General features: G+C 44.7%; 2 protein-coding genes across 3 annotated transcripts; both read right to left on the bottom strand.

Annotated features, from left to right (window-relative positions):
• Positions 1 to 1,606: 1,606 nt before the first annotated feature.
• BUB3 (BUB3 mitotic checkpoint protein) lies at positions 1,607 to 15,049 on the bottom strand. Of its 2 annotated transcripts, XM_052799261.1 has the most exons (9): positions 14,980 to 15,049; positions 14,497 to 14,668; positions 12,047 to 12,241; positions 10,842 to 10,911; positions 9,289 to 9,440; positions 6,047 to 6,205; positions 4,569 to 4,746; positions 3,993 to 4,209; positions 1,607 to 1,962 (listed from the first exon to the last, which is right to left on the bottom strand). In XM_052799261.1, exons 2-9 carry the CDS (start codon positions 14,503 to 14,505, stop codon positions 1,953 to 1,955), a joined length of 990 nt encoding a protein of 329 aa, XP_052655221.1. In that variant the 5' UTR covers positions 14,506 to 14,668; positions 14,980 to 15,049; the 3' UTR covers positions 1,607 to 1,952. The 2 variants fall into 2 exon arrangements, with proteins under 2 accessions (XP_052655221.1, XP_052655222.1); XM_052799262.1 differs by lacking the exon at positions 1,607 to 1,962 and having other exon boundaries at positions 3,989 to 4,209.
• A 1,475-nt stretch (positions 15,050 to 16,524) lies between these two features.
• Positions 16,525 to 18,641, bottom strand: HMX2 (H6 family homeobox 2). Its single transcript, XM_052799500.1, has 2 exons — positions 18,064 to 18,641; positions 16,525 to 17,340 (listed from the first exon to the last, which is right to left on the bottom strand). Exons 1-2 carry the CDS (start codon positions 18,341 to 18,343, stop codon positions 16,793 to 16,795), a joined length of 828 nt encoding a protein of 275 aa, XP_052655460.1. The 5' UTR covers positions 18,344 to 18,641; the 3' UTR covers positions 16,525 to 16,792.
• Between the last annotated feature and the right edge of the window lie 2,119 nt (positions 18,642 to 20,760).

Raw genomic sequence — 20,760 nt, 5'->3', positions numbered from 1 at the left:
TTTGGTTCCCATGGTTAGGCCCCAGACTCTATGTATCAATGTATTCCTTAAACAAACAAAAACAAAAAAAACAAACACCGAGGTGTCATCACATCCTAAAGTGACAGCAAACCTTCAACTTTTGCCCATCATCACCAAGTCATGTACCCTCAATGCAAAAAAAGCCAATTAAAATTGGAAGAAATAGGGATGGTGCACATCTATCAGAACAGAGGCTGGATGCTACTGAGAGCATTATTCATATTTAATTCAGGAAGATCTTTATTTTTTTCAAACCTATCAAAAACAGTTTATACTATCACAGAATCCATATCTAGCTCATGACAAACTATAAAATATTTCACATAACTCATTTACTATGCCTACCTAGTAACAGCTCAAGCTTGTTAGCTTTCTGCACACACAGAGCCCAGCTTCCTCTCCATCACCACCTTCTTTGCAACGATCAGTTACTATTTCTGTTGTCAGCAAGTTTGTTCTCTTAAAGGTAATAAAGTACTCCCACTGGCTATGCAGGCACTGATAGCTCAGAAGAGAAAAAGTTAGAAGTAAAGTATGAATCCAATCACCACTCCAAAATACCCACACCTTAATAATCTTTGATAAGCCTCACGGTTTTGTTCTGTCCCTCTTTACTGTTCACTACAAAGTGAATACTTAATGCTTAAGTACTTCCCAAACACCTGATACAAACTAGTATTAAGAGAGCAGTCGGACAGTCTGTTCTGCAGAGTTGGATGAGATAGCTTTTATTGGTGGTACTAATCAGAAAGCATTGAACTTTATTTCCACAATAATAACAGGAATGTGCAATATTGAACATATTCTTTTTAGCAGAAGATGGATTTGCAGGTTAGTTTCTTGATCAGATCTACATTCCTGCTTAGAAAAAACAAACACACAGTGTTTAAGTTGTTTTTTCTAATACTACTATCCTAAGAAATTTTTAATTTGTCCAAGTTCAAGCATCTCCTCACACCCACCCCCTGCTCTAAAGAGGCTGATAGAAAATTTGGTTACATATTAGACTTCTTACCAACTGACAATAAGGCAAGCAAGACATTCAGAGGAACAGCACATTTTCATGGGGTTTTGTGGCCAGAATGACATCTCCATTGTGGGGAGATTCCTCTTTTCTACAGTTCCACTTGTGTTACTCCATAAACCCTGGGCTACCAGGTCAGATCTGCAGACCTGGAACAGACCACTCAGCTGTAGGCTGAAACTCTACATTTGCTCCCCTCTACCCTCAATTCTTCCCAAGCATCATAAATTTTAAGCTTTTATGCAGTATGTGAAAGAAACCGAAGTACCATGTGTTCAAGTTCTTTCCTCCAGAAACAGTTAATGATTCTCCAATTAACATTCAAGTCAGAGATAAACAAGCCCACCTAATACAACTTTAGGCTTTCGTAGCCCTGTGAAAACATTGCCTGGAGAGCCAACATCCCCAGGTAATGAAGAAATTCCCAGTTCATCTCACTGGAAAAAGACAAAAGGTTCAGAAATTTTCCATCAGGAAGATCTAGAACTCAAGAATTCTTGCAACTTAAAGGTTTGGTCTTAATGTTTGTTTCACAAACAGTAAAGGTTGTTACACAAAGTATTTGTTTACAAAAAACCTATGGATATTTATTGAACAATTATGAGACCACTGAAAGTCTTCATAATTATATACTACAAAATGTGCTAAGTTTTTATAAAGGTATACGCAAAGTTGCCTAGAGGACTGAACTAATTTAGCTACAGACAGCAGATAAAGAAAACAGTTTCACTAACATTATAAGCAGGCAAGTAATGACAGATTAAGACATACTACAATACACAAACAAGTATTTCTTAGTTAAAAACAACATCAGTACAAAGTTTGTTCTTCTCACTTCTACTGTTTTAGTTTAGACTTGTTAGGAGCAGATAGGCACCTCTTGCAGAGAAGAAGTATCACCAGAAGTCTAAGTAGACCTGAAATAAATAAACTGTATTTCAGCAAGCAACATTTAGAGTAATCATAAGCAGGTAAAACATTCAACATTCTATAAAAGCAGAAACGTGTAGAAAGACCACTTTCACTTGTATCACGATACAATACATAATAATTTAGTGATCAAAAAGCTGATCTCGCCAAGTTTTCTTTATATAATACAGCACCATCTTGATGAATTTAAAAATGCATCATGCAGAAATGCTAAGTGATTCAAATTAATATGCAAAAAGATCACTATGAAACAACTATTAGTCTTCTGACCTAAGTAGCTTACTTTTAGAATAAACCAGAGATGACTCACACTACTGTAACATTAACATTAAAATACACGCATCATTCTTAGTGCCCTAAGGTTGGCACAAGCAACTTGTAAATGTCAGAAAAGCATATAAACCTTGTTAATGTTTTCAGAAATTCATTTAAAGATAGAAACAGGTCCAAAAAGATGCCTGTCTAAATGCATTGCAATTACGTTACAATTATTTTCCAAATACACAGATATGCTCTGTCTTTTCTCAGCTCATTACTGACTCAAACAATTTGCTCTTCTGGGATCAATTGTTTGCTAATAAATAATTGTTTACAGTCACAAAATGATATTAAGGAGTATTCTTATTAGTTTTCCTTCTACAGCCTAATAAGATTCAAAACTAGCTGATTCCCAAGAGTCTAACCTTAACCTTGCTGTGTTTAACAGCCCAGGAAATGATGAACCATCTGTTTCAGAAAATAATGGAGGGCCAAGAGGAAATATTGTTTAATTGTAGATTAACCTCCTCATACGGCAGAATGAAGCATCTACAGAATTAGCAACCATAACTAGCAATGAACAAAAATAACTTAAAGCAGCTTTTACTATTACAAGACCAACAGCAGCAAGTATTCTTTTATCACCTTTTTTTTTAAACCCTCCCAAATGTATGTAACAAGTACAACCTAATTTAAAAAATAAATTTGAATCACCATCTTTGGATTTTTTTTTTTTTTGAGGAAGCCCCAGAAATAAATACTGAAATAGTTCTGGTTTTATTTTTCCATGAGTATCAAAATTATTTTAAAACAAACATCTGCAAGTGAGAGATAGTGTATTTACTCTTCTGTAATTTCCACCTCACATCTCCACAGCGATAAAATGGCTGCTCCGAAGCAATATACAAGTCACTTAAGTGGGGAGGAGGGGGGAAGGTCTTGAGGTTTTAAACTCAAGAACTTGATCACTTATGTGTGTCTGTTTACGTAGCCACTTAGATACTAAATAATGGAGACAACCAGATAAAGTGTAAGACAGTTTGAGTACTGGAAGAAAAAAAAAAATAGCAATGACAAACCACAGGAATTTGAAAATAAAAACAACTGCTTCTGTGCTAGCATAATGAAGAGTAGTGCAGTTCTCCACTGTGACAGCAATTTTTCTATGTAACATTCATGCCAAAGCAAGCTTAACAGAAATCTTCTACCTCCATCAATCAGTTTGCCCCATTTTGACAGCAACAATGATAGAAAAGCGTGTCAGAGGGCTGCAGCGAACTCCAATACATGCTAACTGTGAAAGCTTTTCCTTGATTTTACACAACCTTCCTGGAACAATATCTAGATTCACTTCTGACTGTGACAGCTGGGTGCATACTCAGTGCGTAAAAATTTCATTAATTAAAAGTTTTAAATATCCAAACACAGTAACATTTACTCAAATTATTCTTGAATTCTTCACTTAATTCTTGAAGCAATGAGGTAGCAGTAACTCCACCGCTTCATATAATAGCACCCATTCAAAAAGGATAAGAGTTTGACATTCTTCTACTAAACAACTAGGCACAATTTTATCCATCAGACGTCTATCAACCTACGGATATTGAAAGCTTGGGCGAACAAGATAAAATCAAAACCAACCCTACTGTCAAGCTGCGCTATCTACTTGCATCAATAATGCTATTCATGAATTTAGGAAAATTAATAAATCTTGGGATGAATGCTCAGAAAGTCTCAAATACAGGTGAAGCATACTCACTTCGGTTTTGTTTCTGCATCTGTCACTTGGCGAATATAGATACCATCTTCAGGATGTTCAATGTCATCCATTTCATACATATATGAAGAAGCTATTGCAAGGGTAGTTCCATCATTGCTGAAGGCAAGTGATGCTATGCTTGTGGGATACCGATGGAACTGACACAGCCGCTTTTTATTAAATGGATCCCAAATATTTACAAATCCATCAGAACCTCCTGAAAATTAATTTTTAAAAACAGTTTGTAAATTATAATTGGGAGAACGGTAAGACTGAAAAGATACAGCAAAGAAAAAAAAAAGGGAGAGAGAAAATTACCTGGAATTACTTCGTCAGTAAAAACACAGGGTTATACAGAGTTGCATAATTCAGTAAAGAACACATTGAGTATTTCCCAAAATCCCTGTTAAAGCAATTAACTCTCACTGCATCAAATAATTTAAAAACCCTGTTCATTGCAAGAAACACGATTTAAATGCTTAAAAAGTAAGGGCACATGAAGTAAAAGCTGACCTGTTTAAATCAAGAGTAAAGGAATTGATGCAAGTGTTGCAAAAGATTGAGTATCTACTCTACCTGTAGCAAACGTGTTGTGGACATTGTGGAAAGAAATAGCATTAACTGGATAAATCTGCTCAATGTTGTTTTCCTTCAAACGGTGACATTTGAATGCGTATTTCTTCTTCTGGATTTCTGGACTTGGATCCAAATATTCCACCGCAACACGACCTTCAATAGAACTTAAAACATAACCCTGCCAAAAAAATTTGGAGATACACATTTTAGAAGTTTACAACTGGAAAAGAGATTGCAATACAATTTATCTTATATCCCTCTAAATTCAAATAAATGAAATGTAAACAGTCTTAAATTGTGGACAACCAGAAATTGTTTGTTACCACAGATCCATGGCATCATCAATAAAATCTGCTTCTAAGAAAGAAGTAATGAGAATATCTCAGAAAGCTTTTTTCTGCATTGCACCATAGTTTTAAGCTGAAAGTGAGACTTTTAATTACCCCCGCAGGCCCAAACACAAGTTGATTTGGGGAAAAAAAAGTGTTAAGAGTGTTAAGAACCCCTTATATTCACTCACCTATCCCCCAGGGCCTAAATATCTGAAATATTAGAGATACTCACGGGACTATTTAGTTTCAGAATTACATTAAAATTAGTTCAGAGCTTTATACTACCAACTAAACACTCAAGTTGAAATAGTCTTTTCAGTGAAACTTGATTATAAGTGGCGTCCACTTATCCAGTTAATTACAGTCCTGACTTAGAGCAACCTGAGATGCTTTCATTATAACTTCTGAGTTGAGCCCATAATAGATCTCCAGAAGTGGGACTGTAACGATATCTAGCTACAGCAAGGTTCTTTAAAATCCTTAACACAATACAATCTGGAAGATCAGCTTGTTTTACTATAACTAGAACTTAAAACGGACAAAGCATTCATGCCAGTTCAAGACCAAGTAACTAGGTCTCGCAATTCCTGTACTATCACTATGTACACAGAAAAATTCCCTTCCAAATTAGTTTGTCAGAAAAAGCTAATCATCTTGCTTTACTTCAGAAAGAGAAATACCACAAATACGCTATGTTAACCTACACAGAACAGCTGTATGATCACCTAAATTGTGCAGTTCCCCCTAGATAATGGATCATGGGCTCCTGAGTGTGTGACACAGACTCAGACTTGAAAAAAAGAAAGAAAAATATATAAACGACATTCATACAGTTTTAATCCTGCCCCTGTTCACAGCCTATTGAAGAACCTAGGGCTACAATGCATAAGGGCTGCTGAGCAACCACCAATTCTGTCTTCCTCTCTTCTACCGCAACTTTGTGGGGTCCCTTTTTTGTTTTGTTTTTTAATTACATGCCAGCAAGAAGCCTCAACACCATTTTTTTCCCCCTCCCAGAGTTTGGTTATGAAACTTTGAAGACCAGAATTTTTTTAAAGTGAAAGATACAGAAAATTTGAAAAATAAGCCACCATTATTCCTAAAGAATACTCAGCAGAAATGTAATTACTGATATGGTTCCCATACCTGTTTATTCGGAAACGCTCTGATACAGCGGGTCTGGTACTTCAGACTTGATTCTCTTCGCTGCTGAACATAACCCATGTTCCGCAAATCCCACACCAGCACTCTCCGACCTGCCGTCCCCACAATCAGTCTATCACCAGACACAGAAAGTGTGTAGACCTTTTAAAAAAAAAAAAAATTTACAATATTTAACACTTATTAGCCTGGATATCCATTGTTCTTTGTACAAAATAAAATGTCAGCAATATGCAATAACAGAACAGGTGACATCTACAATAAAGTCTATAGCTATAGAATTCCCTTTAGCTTTCATTTATAACTCAAATTTGGGATAAACAGCAGTGGTGTGCAGCTGGTTAGTGATAAGACACTGATGTAGCATTTCAAAAGCTCACCCTTAATTCTGTACTCTAGCACACAGCTGAAAAAGTCAAGCCCACCGCAGTCTCATACTACATATAACTAATTTAGTAAAAAAAACCCCAAATTTAATATGCATTTGCTCTTGTGCAATTCTACATTTCAAGCACATTTGTTCAGTTACCAGTCTCCGGATCTCCAAATAATCTTCCACATGTGAGATTTCTTCCTTTTGCTGGTATTACCAATGTTCTAAATGTTACACATGTACAGAAGTATTTCTGTATCATTCAAAAGGGAAATCAGTATTATTCGAGTTTTCCTCAAAAATTATTTCAAGCATTAAATTTATTGGGTATTTCAAAGCAAGAGGAAAACAGATACAAAGTTACAGGGTGGGAAAAAGGGCATGGACATTGGAATTCATCTTTGCTTGGTATGCCCAGCTTGCATTCCCCACTATCAATTCATGATCCTGCAGTTTAGTTTTACAATACCACATAACACGTTTTTCTTCTCAGTTTTCCTCCATCTGCTAATCACGTGTTTTTCTTTTTAAACAGAATACTTCAAGTTGACATTCATGTTAATAAAGGGAAACAAGTTGCCAAGAAATCATTAAAAAAAACCACAGTACTTTGTATACTTTAATAAAACTAAGTGAAATTGAAGGAAGCAATATGCTTGACATCATTAAAAAAAGACTACGGCTTGGAATTTCAACCCTACTCCAAAAATTGGCTCCGAGGTTCTAATTTTTGTTTATCAAATTTCTCATGAAAACATTCAACATATAAATTGTTCTGTTTCCAGCTATTACTTGGGATGCAGTTAATCTGGAAATAGGTTAAGAAAAGGAAAAAAGGTTCAGTCAAAAACTCTGTGCTAGCAAATGAATTGCAAGCTGTTGATACACAAGCAAGACAGAATCCAGCTACCTACAGCTGTCCTGTCACTGAGCTGCTAACAAGAGCTAACTATAAGAATGAGCTTTTTCAAAAGTGATCTAATGCAGCTAAATACATAGGAATCAGATATTGTATATACCTCAGATCAAGAATTGAAAGCGTAAGAGATCTGGTATCCTGCCAGAAGGCTTCAATCTACTTTTGGCATGTGCTTGTACAATTTCATTCAAGCACCTAGTTTCACTTTCTGGTTCTCTGATAAAGCCCAATAACATTACCTGGTTCTGGTGAGACCGCACTGAAATATCAGACAAAACAACTTTTCTTTTCATTTGCTATAAACATTTCCGGAGAAACTATGTTTTCAAAAAGTTAATTTCTAATAAAAAAAACTAAGCAGACAGATGTGTATATGAGTTGGTGTATGTGTGTGTATACATATAAAAAACCTCCTTTAACCAATCCACATTTATTCAGCATGCATTCTTGTTCTAAAATGTGATTATTGAACCTCCCTATTAAGACTGAGGTCTTAAGATGGGGAATGTCTTAAATGTTCACACAGGAGTTGCCTGAAACCCCTGATGACCCCAATTGCCAAATCAGACTTGCGTATAAAAAGGGCAAGAAAACTTTGAACCAACAGTAGTTACACACTTTAACAAGACAGTTTTTCAAATCTCCCTTCGTTATTGATGTAAAAATTGATCCAAAAATATTAATAAACATTTTATATAATGTGTTTGTATACATGTATGGAAACAAAGGCATGAAGAACATTAAATATCTTAAATCTTCTTTACAAACTGATGTCACACCTGTATAGTAAGTATTCTTTCTACACCACACAATCATAAATCAAATGAAACCATTGTCATGCAGTTGAGTAGGTATACACATTTATCAAAGGCAGTATTAAAAAAAAAATGACATAATGAACCTTGCTGAACCAATAAGCAGCTTGATTCACTGTGGCTGTCCATTATATGATATTCTGTCAGCAATTTATCACAGTTCTTTACATGCTACATACAACTATAAATCAAAACTAGAAATAATGCAATTACTTTATTCTGAACAAAGGTCTTGCCAGAAGTAGATTCAGCTATGTTGTAACAAAATAGCTATTTAGATGCAATAGGGAACGTAATGATGGCTCATAATTATGACTTGACACAATACGATGTGACAGAGCTAAATGAAATTTTAAAAAGGTATAGGCAAAAAAAAAAAATTCATGTGTAAAATTATCCAGCAACCCAGTCTGTGTTTAGGAGTCTATAAAAAAAAACCCCAGAAATTACTATTCTATAATTCTTTCAATGACACCATTGTAAGCAGTATAAAGATTAACATGCCATATAACCATTAGAGAAAGCTTAAGACATTATATTTTACCTTATTTCTCTTGGTCTCTCATTAGCACAGAGGATTTTCATATTAGGAGAATGTCTGAATTTACTAGGCATTAGTACAATGACAGGTAAATTACAGTACAAGCAATTCTGTTCAATCTTTTAATACAAGTGAAAAAACAAAATATTATTTCAGGCAACGTAAATGACCTCCTACTATATCTCTACACACATTTTGAAATAATCAGACCTTATGACTGCCGGGATCTGATATATCTAACAGTCTTAATATTTAAGGAAAATGATAGTGCATATTACAATTAAGCCAAGGATTATTAACGATTGTGTGTGAATTTCACATGCTGTTTTCGTTAGGTTTTCCTTCCTCAAGTTTATTTTCAATTACAAGAATTTGGTCCACCACAAGTGATGAGAATTAAGTTATGCTCTCCCATTGATGAAAGCTCATAGCCTTAGCCTAAAAATTGCAATATATTCTGAATATCAATATTTTTAAATGCAATATTTTCACAGCTTAAAAACCATTAAACATAACTTTTCAAATTCAATTCCGTTTATTATTTAACATATCACCTGGAATACAGCATGCAGTACATACCTTTTCAGGTTGAGAGAAGGTTCCTGCATTACAAGGAGTTCTGGGATCCCACAGTTTAACTGTTTGATCCCAGCTTCCAGTCACCATGACATTCACTTCTGGGCAATACTCAACACACCTGATAGGAGCATCATGGGCACCAACAAGGTTTTCTGTAAGAAAATGCAATATATTGCAACTTTGCTGGCTTTACAAACAGTCAGAATGTGCTGAATAAAGAATAAAAAAAGGACACACTACTGCGGTACGAACACACGATTTTCTGACATTCCCACAGGTGTATTGATATGCTAGCAGTCCCTTTAAGGATAGTTCAGTCTTCAGAAGCGTAACTTTTGCAAAGATCAGGATTGTTAAATTTAAACTTGTCTCCTGAGATTATGAAAGGAAGTTAAGAATTTTAGGCAGCCAGAGAGAAGACCTTCAGAGGTATAAAGAAGTGTTCAGTATGAAATGGTATCACCACCTTTGACACAGACACCAATACAGAGAGTGACTTAAGCTTGTCTATATTAGCATTATGACAAAAGAAATTAATATTACATATTAATAAGAATATTGATATAAACACTTCTAGAAAGTCATCTATAACAGGATTATTTGACCTTTTTCATTACATTACTGCACACACAAGTTTGTCGAGCCCTGGCTATTGGCTGGTTCTGGCGATGACATTTGTCTCAGGCCAAGATTTGCTTTTCTCTTTAACACGCATACAAACACACACAAAAAAGACAAACTAGCTCCATATTTTGCACTAACGAGGCACTGGAACTGTTACTGTCAAGCAATGTTTTGTTAGAAAAAACTGTAGTATAAGGCCATGATGGGACAAAGCAAAAGCTTTATATACATTCTGCCATAGATGTGAAAGATCATTCTAAATACATCTAAACCACAAACCTTTGAAAAATAACATGCTCGGTTTGAGTTCAGCTTAGCTAATTCCCCCTAATTGAGACACAGTAGCCTATGGCAGAGCAGGATTATCACCAGAAATCCAGTTCAAGGCATCCTACAACAAGCATCTACCAAACTTTCTGGAAAACTGCCAAACACTTCAATGCTTTTAGGTGGTACTTATTAGGGCCTCTAGTTATTCTGCTGGATAAAGGTACATATGATGTGAACCTTAAATCATCACTGTGACAAGTATATAGCTATTTCCTTTCCTTCCATTTTCACCTTAAAATAAGTAAATAAAAAAAAAGAAATACACATGTAAAATACGTCCATGAATATTCACCACAGGAAAAGTTTAAACTCTCAGTTTGGCAGCAACAGATTCAGCCCTTCTGTTAAAGGTGTTATAGCACATTCTTCAATTACACAGTAAGAAATACTGCCTTGTTCAGTGTCTCGGTGATGAGAAAGGGCTGCATAGCAAAGGAGAATGCTGAGCACTAACACCGACAACTTAAATCAATAAAGGCTACTACTTAAAGCAAATATCCCCCATCTACAAAACTTGAAACATATTCCACTCATGTAAGCACACGCATCTGAAGCTTAGACCAGTTGTTGAGACCACTTACAGAATTCAATCTGCTTACCTTGGTCCGTGTTTAAATCGTGCATTTTCAATTGCTGATCTAATCCTCCACTCCAGGCATGGGTAGGATCCTATAAAGCAAAAAATTTCACCTTATGACATGCATTAAGTTTCCCTGGCTGCTCTACATTTAATCTCCTAGGCTCATAACACAGGACCTGCTTTCAAGAGTTTTGGGAAGATGGGAATTAAGACAAGGGTTAAGTTCCAGCCCAGATCTAAACAGGCAGATGACAGAAGCTTTGCAAAATGTTTAAGTAAAGCGCTTTGAGCTATATGATTTTTTTTTATTTACAAGTAAAACTACAAAGAAACAAAAGCAGTTAGAGGCTGTATCAAATAATTTCTATTTCTGTAACAGCAAAATACATAACAGTTATCTTTAAATGGCCATCAACCTAAGCCAGTTCCACCTAACTGAAGTTTATTCTTTTTAAAACTAACTTGGAAACTAGAAACCATTTGAGAGCCTGTGTGTTGCTCCACAGTACGATATTAGCTACGTGACAAAACGTTCAGTGAGAGAGGCACAAGCAGAATTAAAAATTTAAACTGATCCTTAAAACATCCAGTTACACATCAAGATCAAGTCACTGGAGGACATGCCAGAATACAATGCAAAAAAAGACGCTAGTTGAAACTTTCCATCAAAAAAAAAAAAAAAGCAAAACAAAAAAGTGGCACCAATAAATTTAAACCAGTCATATTTCAAATCCAGTGCATTAAAAATACAGAAATCAAGTGTCTGGTAAATGGCTCACTTGGAACAATGCCATGTTTCCAAAACAGCACAGTATGAGAAGGTTAAAAAGAAAAGAATAATTGGCTATGGGCATTTACTGTGAATAACGATTTCTGGCTATATACTACCAGTATGACTCCTTGTAAGAAACACGCATACAACTTACCATGCCTTAGCAGAAACAGCACAAACCAGCTCAAATTACTTTTGCTTACCACTTCTACCAGAAACAAATTACTTGTGTGCCTGCACCCTTCACAGGAAATACCTATATTTAGGACTAGAACGACATTCATTAAAAGAAGAATAATTGGCAGAAGCAAGCTATTTTTTTTAAACCTAGATTTCGAATAGGATTTCACTATCCCTTTAATTTCAGGGACTGACAATTTCTCATGTAACTTGGGCACTGTAGTATGTCGATAAAATAATAATTTAAAAAAAAAAAAACTTCACACACTTACGTAAAAAGCGCAGTCAAGGACAGCTCCTGAATGTTGGTATTTGAGTCTCATGGTGTTGGCAGGAACATCATAGAGCCGAACAGTTGTGTCCCAGGATGAAACAAGCAGAAACTGAGATGTATTTGGACTAAACTTTACTGATGAAATACCATCATCTGGAGTTTGATTTAGTTTGAATTCGTTTGATCCCGTCATCTGAAGACAAGACAATAACGCACAGATACCATTTTAGTAATAACAAGAACATAAGCCCAGCAAGTTAGTTAGCTGACTGATCCATCTTAAAGGTAACTTAAAGTAGACCTGAAAAGTTTACTAGCTTTTACACAGGAAAAAGTTCAGAACACCCAGATTTCTGACAAACTCTCTAAAATTCAAGATGCTGATCACTGTCCAAGACCTCAATCAATTCCTCCCCCTATAGAGAGCTTTTAAATCTAAGCATCAAATATAACATGGAATAAACAGTACAAAAAGTTTATTTTTATTATTATTATTATCATCTATGAGCTTAAATATTGTTGCTTACAAATTTATTTTTCCCCCACACTACTGTGTATGTGGCTGTATTTTTCAAAGTAAATATTTATAAATTACTGTGAGCATCAGGAAGTTACTTTAAAAAACACAAGCAGGCAGAAGGGAATCTGATTTTGAAAACTCCAACAAAAAGTACTGATTTGTTCCCGATTTGATATGACTGTCATATACTTCCAAGAATTGCAACTGGATCATCTTTTAAATAGTTCTGGGCTCTCTGCAACTTTCCAATCCTTAAGCTTCCAAAAGTGCTACAAAATATTTCCAATAAAACAGCTTTAAGATTATTTTTTCCTCTTAGAGTCTAAAGAAGGTCAGATCAGAAAAGAAAGTTATGCTTTGTGGGCTACTGAAATGTAGAGCAAGCATATAAATGATGCGATAGGAAAAAAAAAAAATCAACAATTCAATGACAGATCAATGACTCTGAAGGTAACTGCAGCACTCACTTCATAGGACTAGTTGTATGTTCAAAAATTCAAAGGAGAGCAGGGGCTATGAACAGCAAATTTCAGCTGGGAAAACAGTGCAGAACTTACAAACACTCTGAAAGAAGAAATCATTCATTATATGTACGCCAACAAAATCACCAAAACTTTTTTTAAGGCTTCAGAAAGCCTTAACAGCACATTTCCCTTATGCTGAAAGGACAGAGAAGTAAATTAGCTCAGATTCTCTATAACGCTATCACTCCTGAATTTGTACGTACAACTGCAGAGGTAAGATTAGACCTCTGAGAATAAATCACGAGAGAATGAGCATATGAACAAGGCAAACTTCAAATTTAGTGCACAATTATTCTAGTTCAGCACTTGCCAGTAACTGAACAATCATCAAGTTGTATAATAATGTGAGCACTACACATTCTTACACTGGAAAAATTTCCTAAGTGGGAGCTTTGGTAGGTGTTCTGTAAGACATCCTTCAACAAAACAAACAAACAAAAAAACCCAACAACAACAACACACAAAGTGCTATTTCTGTTATTTCAACATGAAGTGAGAAAAAAACTTTTAAGAATAGGAAATAAAAAACTTCTTTCTTAACCCCTTTTTTCAGCTCTGCTTTGGGAATACTTGGGCAAAAGACAGATAGGCTTGAGAATTTGCCACACGTATTTCTATATGAATTTTATATATATTTTATATATATTATATATATATTATATTATATAGAGAATTTGGCAGCACCTTCATCACACTTTCAATAGTGAAATGTACCTCAGTGAGCGTTTCAGATGGATGAACAAAGACACAAAATCTAAAGGAATTCAGAACAACTAGGAGAATTAGACTGGACATGTTAATTGCCTTGTCTACTTGCAGCAGAAGACTCAACAAGCATGAGTATTTGAGGCACCTGGTACAACAGTTACTAACCAGCCCAAAAGCAAGCAGCAAGCATCACTCCAGGAAGCAAAGTTACTTACATCAGAAACCTGGAGGGATTGCAGAATTTAAATATATCCTGCCTTTTACATATGTTACCAAAAAAAAAAAAAAAATTTTAAAAAGTCACACAAAGAGCTCTGCACATTTTCACAAATGCAACTGCTTCACAACCGGGACTGCCAGACAGCAGTAACTGTCATGCCCGCCTGAAACAACAAAGTCCTGGTAAAATGTTCAAGCACCACAAGAGAGAACTCATAAAGATGACGTTATAGGGAAGATGCACACTGCAGAAACTGCGATGCTGACTAAACGACAGGGTGCACTTTTGCAATTCCATCATTCCAAAAGCTCATTTTTACTGAGCAGATAAGAGACCAGCGCTTTTACAGCTCCTCTTAACACCGCGCACTCTATCATTTAGCTGCACGGTAAGCGTTACTCTAACAAAGCAGGCCGCTTTGTTGAAAGCCATAAGACGGCCAGCCTGCACCTTCATTAAGAAGACATTGAAAGTACCGTTTTCATATTGCACGAGTTCCTCTCGCTGCTCCACGCAACGCCACGGAAAAGCTCTTTCTTCCTGCAGCTGCAGCAGCGGATCACGGAAGCACCGAGGCGTCAGAGGCACGGCCGCTCTCGCAGCCCGGTCCCGGGGAAACACGCGTCGGGATACGGGAGATGCTGCCGGCTGCGGCGGGAAGGGAAGAGAGTGAGAGAAGGGCCCGAGAACCGAGGGACGGCCGAAGCTAGCGGCGGAGACGCTGCGGCCCCGCCGGGGAACGGACACGGAGAGCCGGGGCGCCCCGGGAAGGGCGGGAGAGGCCGTCCCTAGGCCGAGGCGCCCGCTCCGCCTCAGCGCTGCCCGGCGACGCAGGCCCGGCCGTACCACGCAGGTCTCCACACCCACCCACCCACCCACCCCCCGATCCGGATCCGGATCCGGATCCGGCCCCGGCCCCGGCCCCGGCCCCGGTTCCCGGGCGGGCAGCCCGGCCTCACCTCAGCGTTCCGCCCGGCCCCGCGCCTCCGGCCCGCCCGACAGCCGCCGCGCACGCGCACCCTCCTCACCGCGCCCAACCGCACCGCGCCGCAACGCTATTGGCCGGTTCGAAAGGGAGGAACGAGACGTCCCGGCGTGCCCCGCGCGCCCGCAGCTCCCGGCCTGCCGCCGCGGGGCATGCTGGGACCTGTAGTCCGCCGGTCCCGGCGAGGCGGCGGCGGCGGGGCGGGGGGGGTCGGACGGTCGGCCGCCTTTCCCCGTCGCTCCAGTTATCACCAGCGGCTGCTAACGGGGGTTCCTGGGCGGCGGCAGGGCCGGCGTTGCGGCCCCCCGGGGGAGCCACACGGGCGGCTCCCGGGAGGGGCTGTGGCGGCCTCACCCCTCCCCGCCCCGGGCTACCCGGGGCCGCGGTCGGGGTGAGCGCCCTCCGGCTCCTCCCCCCCCCCCACGGGAGACGGCGGCGGGCCCGGGCCCCGGCGGGTCCCAACCAGGCCACGGCGCCAGGCCGGTGCGGCGGGGTTAGGGACAGCTGCTTGCTGGGCTTTAACAACGTTAACGGGCAAACCCGAAATACGAATTATTCCCCCTAAAAAAAGAGTCCGAAAGGCGGAGCGACCGCACCGGCACCCGGTCACCTCGGTGTCCCCGCCGGCAGCGGGGCTGAGCTCCCCCCGGCCCGCCGCTACCGCCGGGCAAGGGCAGCACCGGGCTGCAAACCGGGGGTCGGCAGCTTCAAATACGGGCTGTGAAGGGCAGGGAGAGCTTCCTCGTTCCCACGCATTGAAAATCACCTTATTTATCCCTGCGGATTTTTTATTTCTCTCCCTTTTATTTGTTTTTTCGTTACTCGGCGAAGGCACCCCCCTTATCGGTGCTGTAAACATCCCCCCGCGCCCGGTACCGGCGGTACCCGCGGAGCCGGTGGCCGCGGTTTAAATACCGCTTGCTGCGGGGTTTACTTTTTTGTGCGAACCATTGACTCCGTCCTCCGTGGGGACTCAGCCGTGGGTGCCCCGGGGCGGCGAGAGGAACCGCTGGGCACCGGGATCGATCACCGGGACCTGCCGGCCCCGCTGCCTGTCGCCGCAGCTTTTAGCGAAATAATCCGCAAACCAGAAAAACGGTCTCCGTTTCCGAAATCGCTTCTGAGCCTTTGAGAAAGGCCCTTCGTCTTCCAGCCAAGCCCGGGGGACCGAGCCCCCGCCGGTCCCGCGGGACCACGGGCAGGGGTACGGGGCAGGCCCGCCTGGGAATCCCTGCAGGAAACGAGATAACGAGCAGGAGGCAGAAAAAAAGAAAAAAAATAAAATAAACCCTCGGCTTTACAACATGTCGTTTTCGCTCTCCCGTCCATCGGTCCCAGGCCCCGCGGGCCCTTTCCCGCAGCGGCGGCTCCCCACCGTGCCCGGTCCGGCTGCGGGGCACCCCCCGGTCCCGGGGTACCCCTCCGGGCAGGGCCGCCCGGTGGGAAGAGGCGATGGAGGTGGCAAATTTACAAACGAGGCTTAAAACGTTTTATTTTTTTTTTCTTTCTTTAAAAATATTTACAGATCTGAAATAACGCTTTTTTAATTATTTTTGTTTTTCAAGTGGCAGGATAGTGGGAGGGGAGCGGGGGGGGGTGCCCCCGGCTCCCCGGGCTTCTCCGTTTGCCCGTCCCTCCCATCAGTTTCGTTCCTCTTGTCCCCGCCGCGGAGGAGGGCCGAGAACCTGCACGAAGCCCCCGCGGCGGCCCCGGCCCCGGCCCCCGGCCCGGTCCCGGCCCCGGCCCCGGCCCCGACGGGGCGGCCGCGGGAAGGGAAGGACGGCGGCTCAGTAGTCGATCTTGTTGTAGAGGTTGTAGAGCGGTAAGGCCGAGAGGTTGCTGCCAGGGTAGTAGAGAGGGGCGGGGAAGGCGATGGACCGGGGCACCGGCACTCGGAGGAGGGAATTGTCTCTGAACACCAGCGGCATCCCCACCAGAGTCTGCGCCGAGGCGTGGGCCATGTTGGCCGCCTCCAGCTCGGCCGAGAGCTGCCGTTTCCACTTGTTCCTGCGGTTCTGGAACCAGGTCTTCACCTGGGTCTCGGTGAGCTGCAGGCTGGAGGCCAGGCAGGCCCGCTCCGAGCTGCTCAGGTAGCGCTTCATGTCGAAAGTGGATTCCAGCTGATAGACCTGGCTGCGGCTGAACACCGTCCGCGTCTTCTTCTTGGCCGCGCCGGCCTGCCGGTCCCCGCCGTCGCGCTGCCGGTCCCCGCAGGAGGGCGAGGAGGGTCCCAGCGGTTTCTCCTTCTCCTCCTTACAGTCCTGCTGGGGGGGCGAGAGGAAGGACCCCCTCTCCCCGCTGCCCGCCGCCGCCGCTCCGCTCCCCTTGGCGCTGCCTGTAACACAACGACAGCGCGGGGGGTCGCACGGCGGCCCGTACCGGCACCCCCCGACGGCAGAGCCCTCCCCGACGCCCCGGGGCGGGGGGGGGGAAGAAGCAGCGAGGCGAGCCCCCGGGGCAGGCACCCGCCGCCTCCCCTCCCGGGGGAAGACACGGGGGGAAGCCATCCCCCTCGGGGCTATCCCTGTCCCTCCAGCACAGGGATGGACGGATGGACGGACGGACGGACGGAGGGACAGGTGGGTGTGCATGTCTCGGCGAAGGCAGCCGAGTAGCAGACTAGGGGTGCTTTTCTATTCGACACGAGCCGGCAGATTTTACTTTATAGCATTGCATTTCACAGACCGTTTAGTCAGGAGTAACGCTAAAAAATAAAGATCTTTCTTCCCCTTGCCCGAGCGCTGTAAATAAGCAGAATCGAAGAAAACGAGCGTTACCCATCGCATCGCGCCCCTTCGGGGGAATCAACCCCGGGTGGGGCGGGAAGGGAAAAAAACACCAAAAAAAAAAAAGCCACCCTATTTTTAAGGGAGTTCCTTCCTCCCCCCTTCAGCCACGGACGGCGCAAATACGCTCTGCCCCGAAAGCAGGGAGGGTGCGACATTCCCCCCCCCCCCTTCTCCGCCCGCCCCGGGCGGGGGCCGGGCCGGGGCCGAGCCCTCCGCGGCCCATCCCGGCGGGGCTCGTCCGCCCCGTCCCATCCCGTCCCGGTACTCACCGAGACAAGTAAAGGTGAGGGGCTGGTGCTTGCGGCACGTCTCGGCGGGGCCCTGAGCTTCGGGGCAGAAGCAGCCGCGATGTTTCCAGCTCTCCTCCGGTTCCTCGTCCTCCGAGGAGAGGGAGAGGGTCCGGCCGCGGGGGGGCCAGGCGGTCGCCCTACCGCCGGTCTCCCGGGGGGGCTCGGCGCTGCCGCTGCTGCCCAGGATGGACTGGATGGTAAAACTGGAGATGGGAGCAGCCGCCGGACAGCACTTGCTCGGGTCTTCTTTGCTGCTCATCCTGGGTTCATAAGAAAGCAGAGGAGGGAAGCTCTCGCTTTAGAGGAGCTCGGGGGGCCGGGGTGTGCGGGAGAAGGGGGGGGACGACGGGGAAATTGCGGTGAGCCGGCGGGGGGTTTGTTTTGGGGGGTGTTTTCGGCGTGCTTCTGCCGGTTCTCCCCACGCCTGCCCAGGCGGACTGCATGCTCCTTCCCCCGCGTCCCTATTGATCTGCGGGCGGCGGGCGGCGGGGCTTCATTTGCATGGAGGTGGCCTCCGCCGCGCCAATCACGGCGGCGGCGGCCACGGAAAGTTTGGAAACCCACGGGGGTCGGGCTGGGGGGGGTGGGGGGGGGCCGGGGAGAACCCCCGCGGGGTCCCCACCGCCGTCCCCCCGGGGCTTTAGGGGTTAATCTGACCCCGCGCCCCCCGGGGAGGGATGCTGAGCGCCCGCCATGCCTCCTCGCCCTCCACCTCGAGTGGGTGAGAGGGACGTGGGTTGAATGTCTTATGCCGGCCGGGGGGGGGGGGGGGGGGTGTTGCGATAAACATCTTGTGCATATCCGGGGATCTTTACCCTTCTTGCTCATTAGAGAGGAGGGAAAAAAAAAAACAAAAACCACACAAAACAAAATCCAACTGTTACGGTGTGTTGCCTGTTCGGCAGCGCTGGGAAAACCTTCGGGAAATGGGGTTTTTGCGCTGCGCTGCAGCCGGGAACAAATGGCTCACGAAATGCCTCCTGCGTTTTCTTCCCGGGGTCTGCAAGCCCGGGGGGAGCAGGGAGGGAGGGGACGTCCTCCTGCCTTTCCAAATAAACTTTGTCAGGAGTCAGGGGCTCTTCCCCTCGGGGGGGAATAAATCACAGCCAGCGCAGCTCTTCCCCCCGCCACTCCTTCCCGTGGAAGGGGAAATCTGCGGGCGGCAGCCGCTCTGTCACATCTACCCCCCAGGGAACGGGGTGGGAGGGGGGGGGCAAGAGGCCGAGGGCAGGAACGCCCCCCCCGGGGTCCCCCACCTTCCCGGGAGCGCACGGAGCCGCAGCTGGGCCCCAGGGACACCCCAGCGCCGAGATGCGAGGCGGAGGCCGAGCCCCGACGGCTGCGTGGGGCGGTGGGCCGGGGTCTCCCTCCCCCGGAGTGGGCCCGGTTCCTGCTTGCCCCCCGGGAAGCTGCAGAAAGGAACCCCGGTAAGGGGACCGGTGGGGACGACACCCGCCCCAGGCTCCCCCTGCCGCCACTCTAAAGGGCTGTACCCCCTCCCTCGACCCTCCTCCCCGCTGGGGTCACCCGTGTCCGTGGGCGGGGGCTGTCCCCGAGCCCGCAGCCAGCCCCGGCGGCTGCGCCCCAGCCACGCCTGGAAATACCGTCGATTAATGAAGACGGGGCGAGTTTTGCGACCGGTTGGGCCACTGCCCCGCACCCCGTGGGCCAGGGGTGAACAGCTCCGGCAAAATAACGCCGGGGAGGGGGGGACTGCTGCAGCCCCCGGGTACGGCTGGGGAGGCATCCGACGGAATGGAGCGAGTGGCCAGCGCTGCTCCAGCTCGGAAATCCCGGTGGTTTTGATGGCATTCGTGTGCAGGTGCAATACCCTTGGCCTTGGCGGGGGGTCCGGCACCGGGTTTTTAACCCCCGGTTGCCCGAGCGGCGTGGGGCCGGGGTCCTCGCCGGCCGAGGCAGCCCGGCTCCGGCTGTTGATTCCTTCCCCCGGTGCGGTCGTTCCCCCTCTCCAAAACATAACACCCACCCCCCACCCAAAAAAAATCAAATCGGGGAAAGCAAAGAATGAGATGGAAATATACAAATCAATAGAGACAAATGTCAAGACGTTTTAAAATGACATTTTCATTAACTCCGAGTCACCATATTATGTCTGGTATATTGAATAAAGTACTTATAATATAATTAGGTATAGCGAGATGACGACTGTTACCCAGACCAGCGGCATAATCTTTAACTACTTAACTACTTGATAGACTCATTAATGGACTAATTGATTAGGAAAAGTGTTCCAGCTCCTCCTCTCCCTGTGAGGGGCAGGTGCTGTCCTGTTTTACCACATTAACCTTTTCAGTGCTTTTCAACAGGGTCGCGACACATTACAAATGGTCAGCTTTAATCATGATGTCAGCTCATTAACCCGGAAAGACCCCGCACTGAAATACAATTTAAGAAATCGTCCTTCATCCCGCTCTGCCGCCCCGGCTGGCCCCGCACCCAGGCCCCAGCACCCCTCCCGCGGGCGGGGAGCGGGGCAAGGGGGGCTCCGGGCAAAAGCCGTCGAGGGCAACAGCCCGGCCTGGGGAGAGCCCCTGGGGGCTGCTAGCCCCTCGGCTCCTTCGCGGGGACGGGCCCGGTGCGGGGAAGGAGAATGACCGAGGAGCAACCCCCCCCTCCCCGGGCAGCCCCCCGACGTGACACAGCGGTGGCACCGCT

Source organism: Harpia harpyja, chromosome 10, assembly GCF_026419915.1.
Source record: "Harpia harpyja isolate bHarHar1 chromosome 10, bHarHar1 primary haplotype, whole genome shotgun sequence".
NCBI lineage: Eukaryota > Metazoa > Chordata > Aves > Accipitriformes > Accipitridae > Harpia > Harpia harpyja.
Note: the sequence above shows the minus strand (reverse complement) of the source record. Positions and strands in the feature narration are given on the sequence as shown.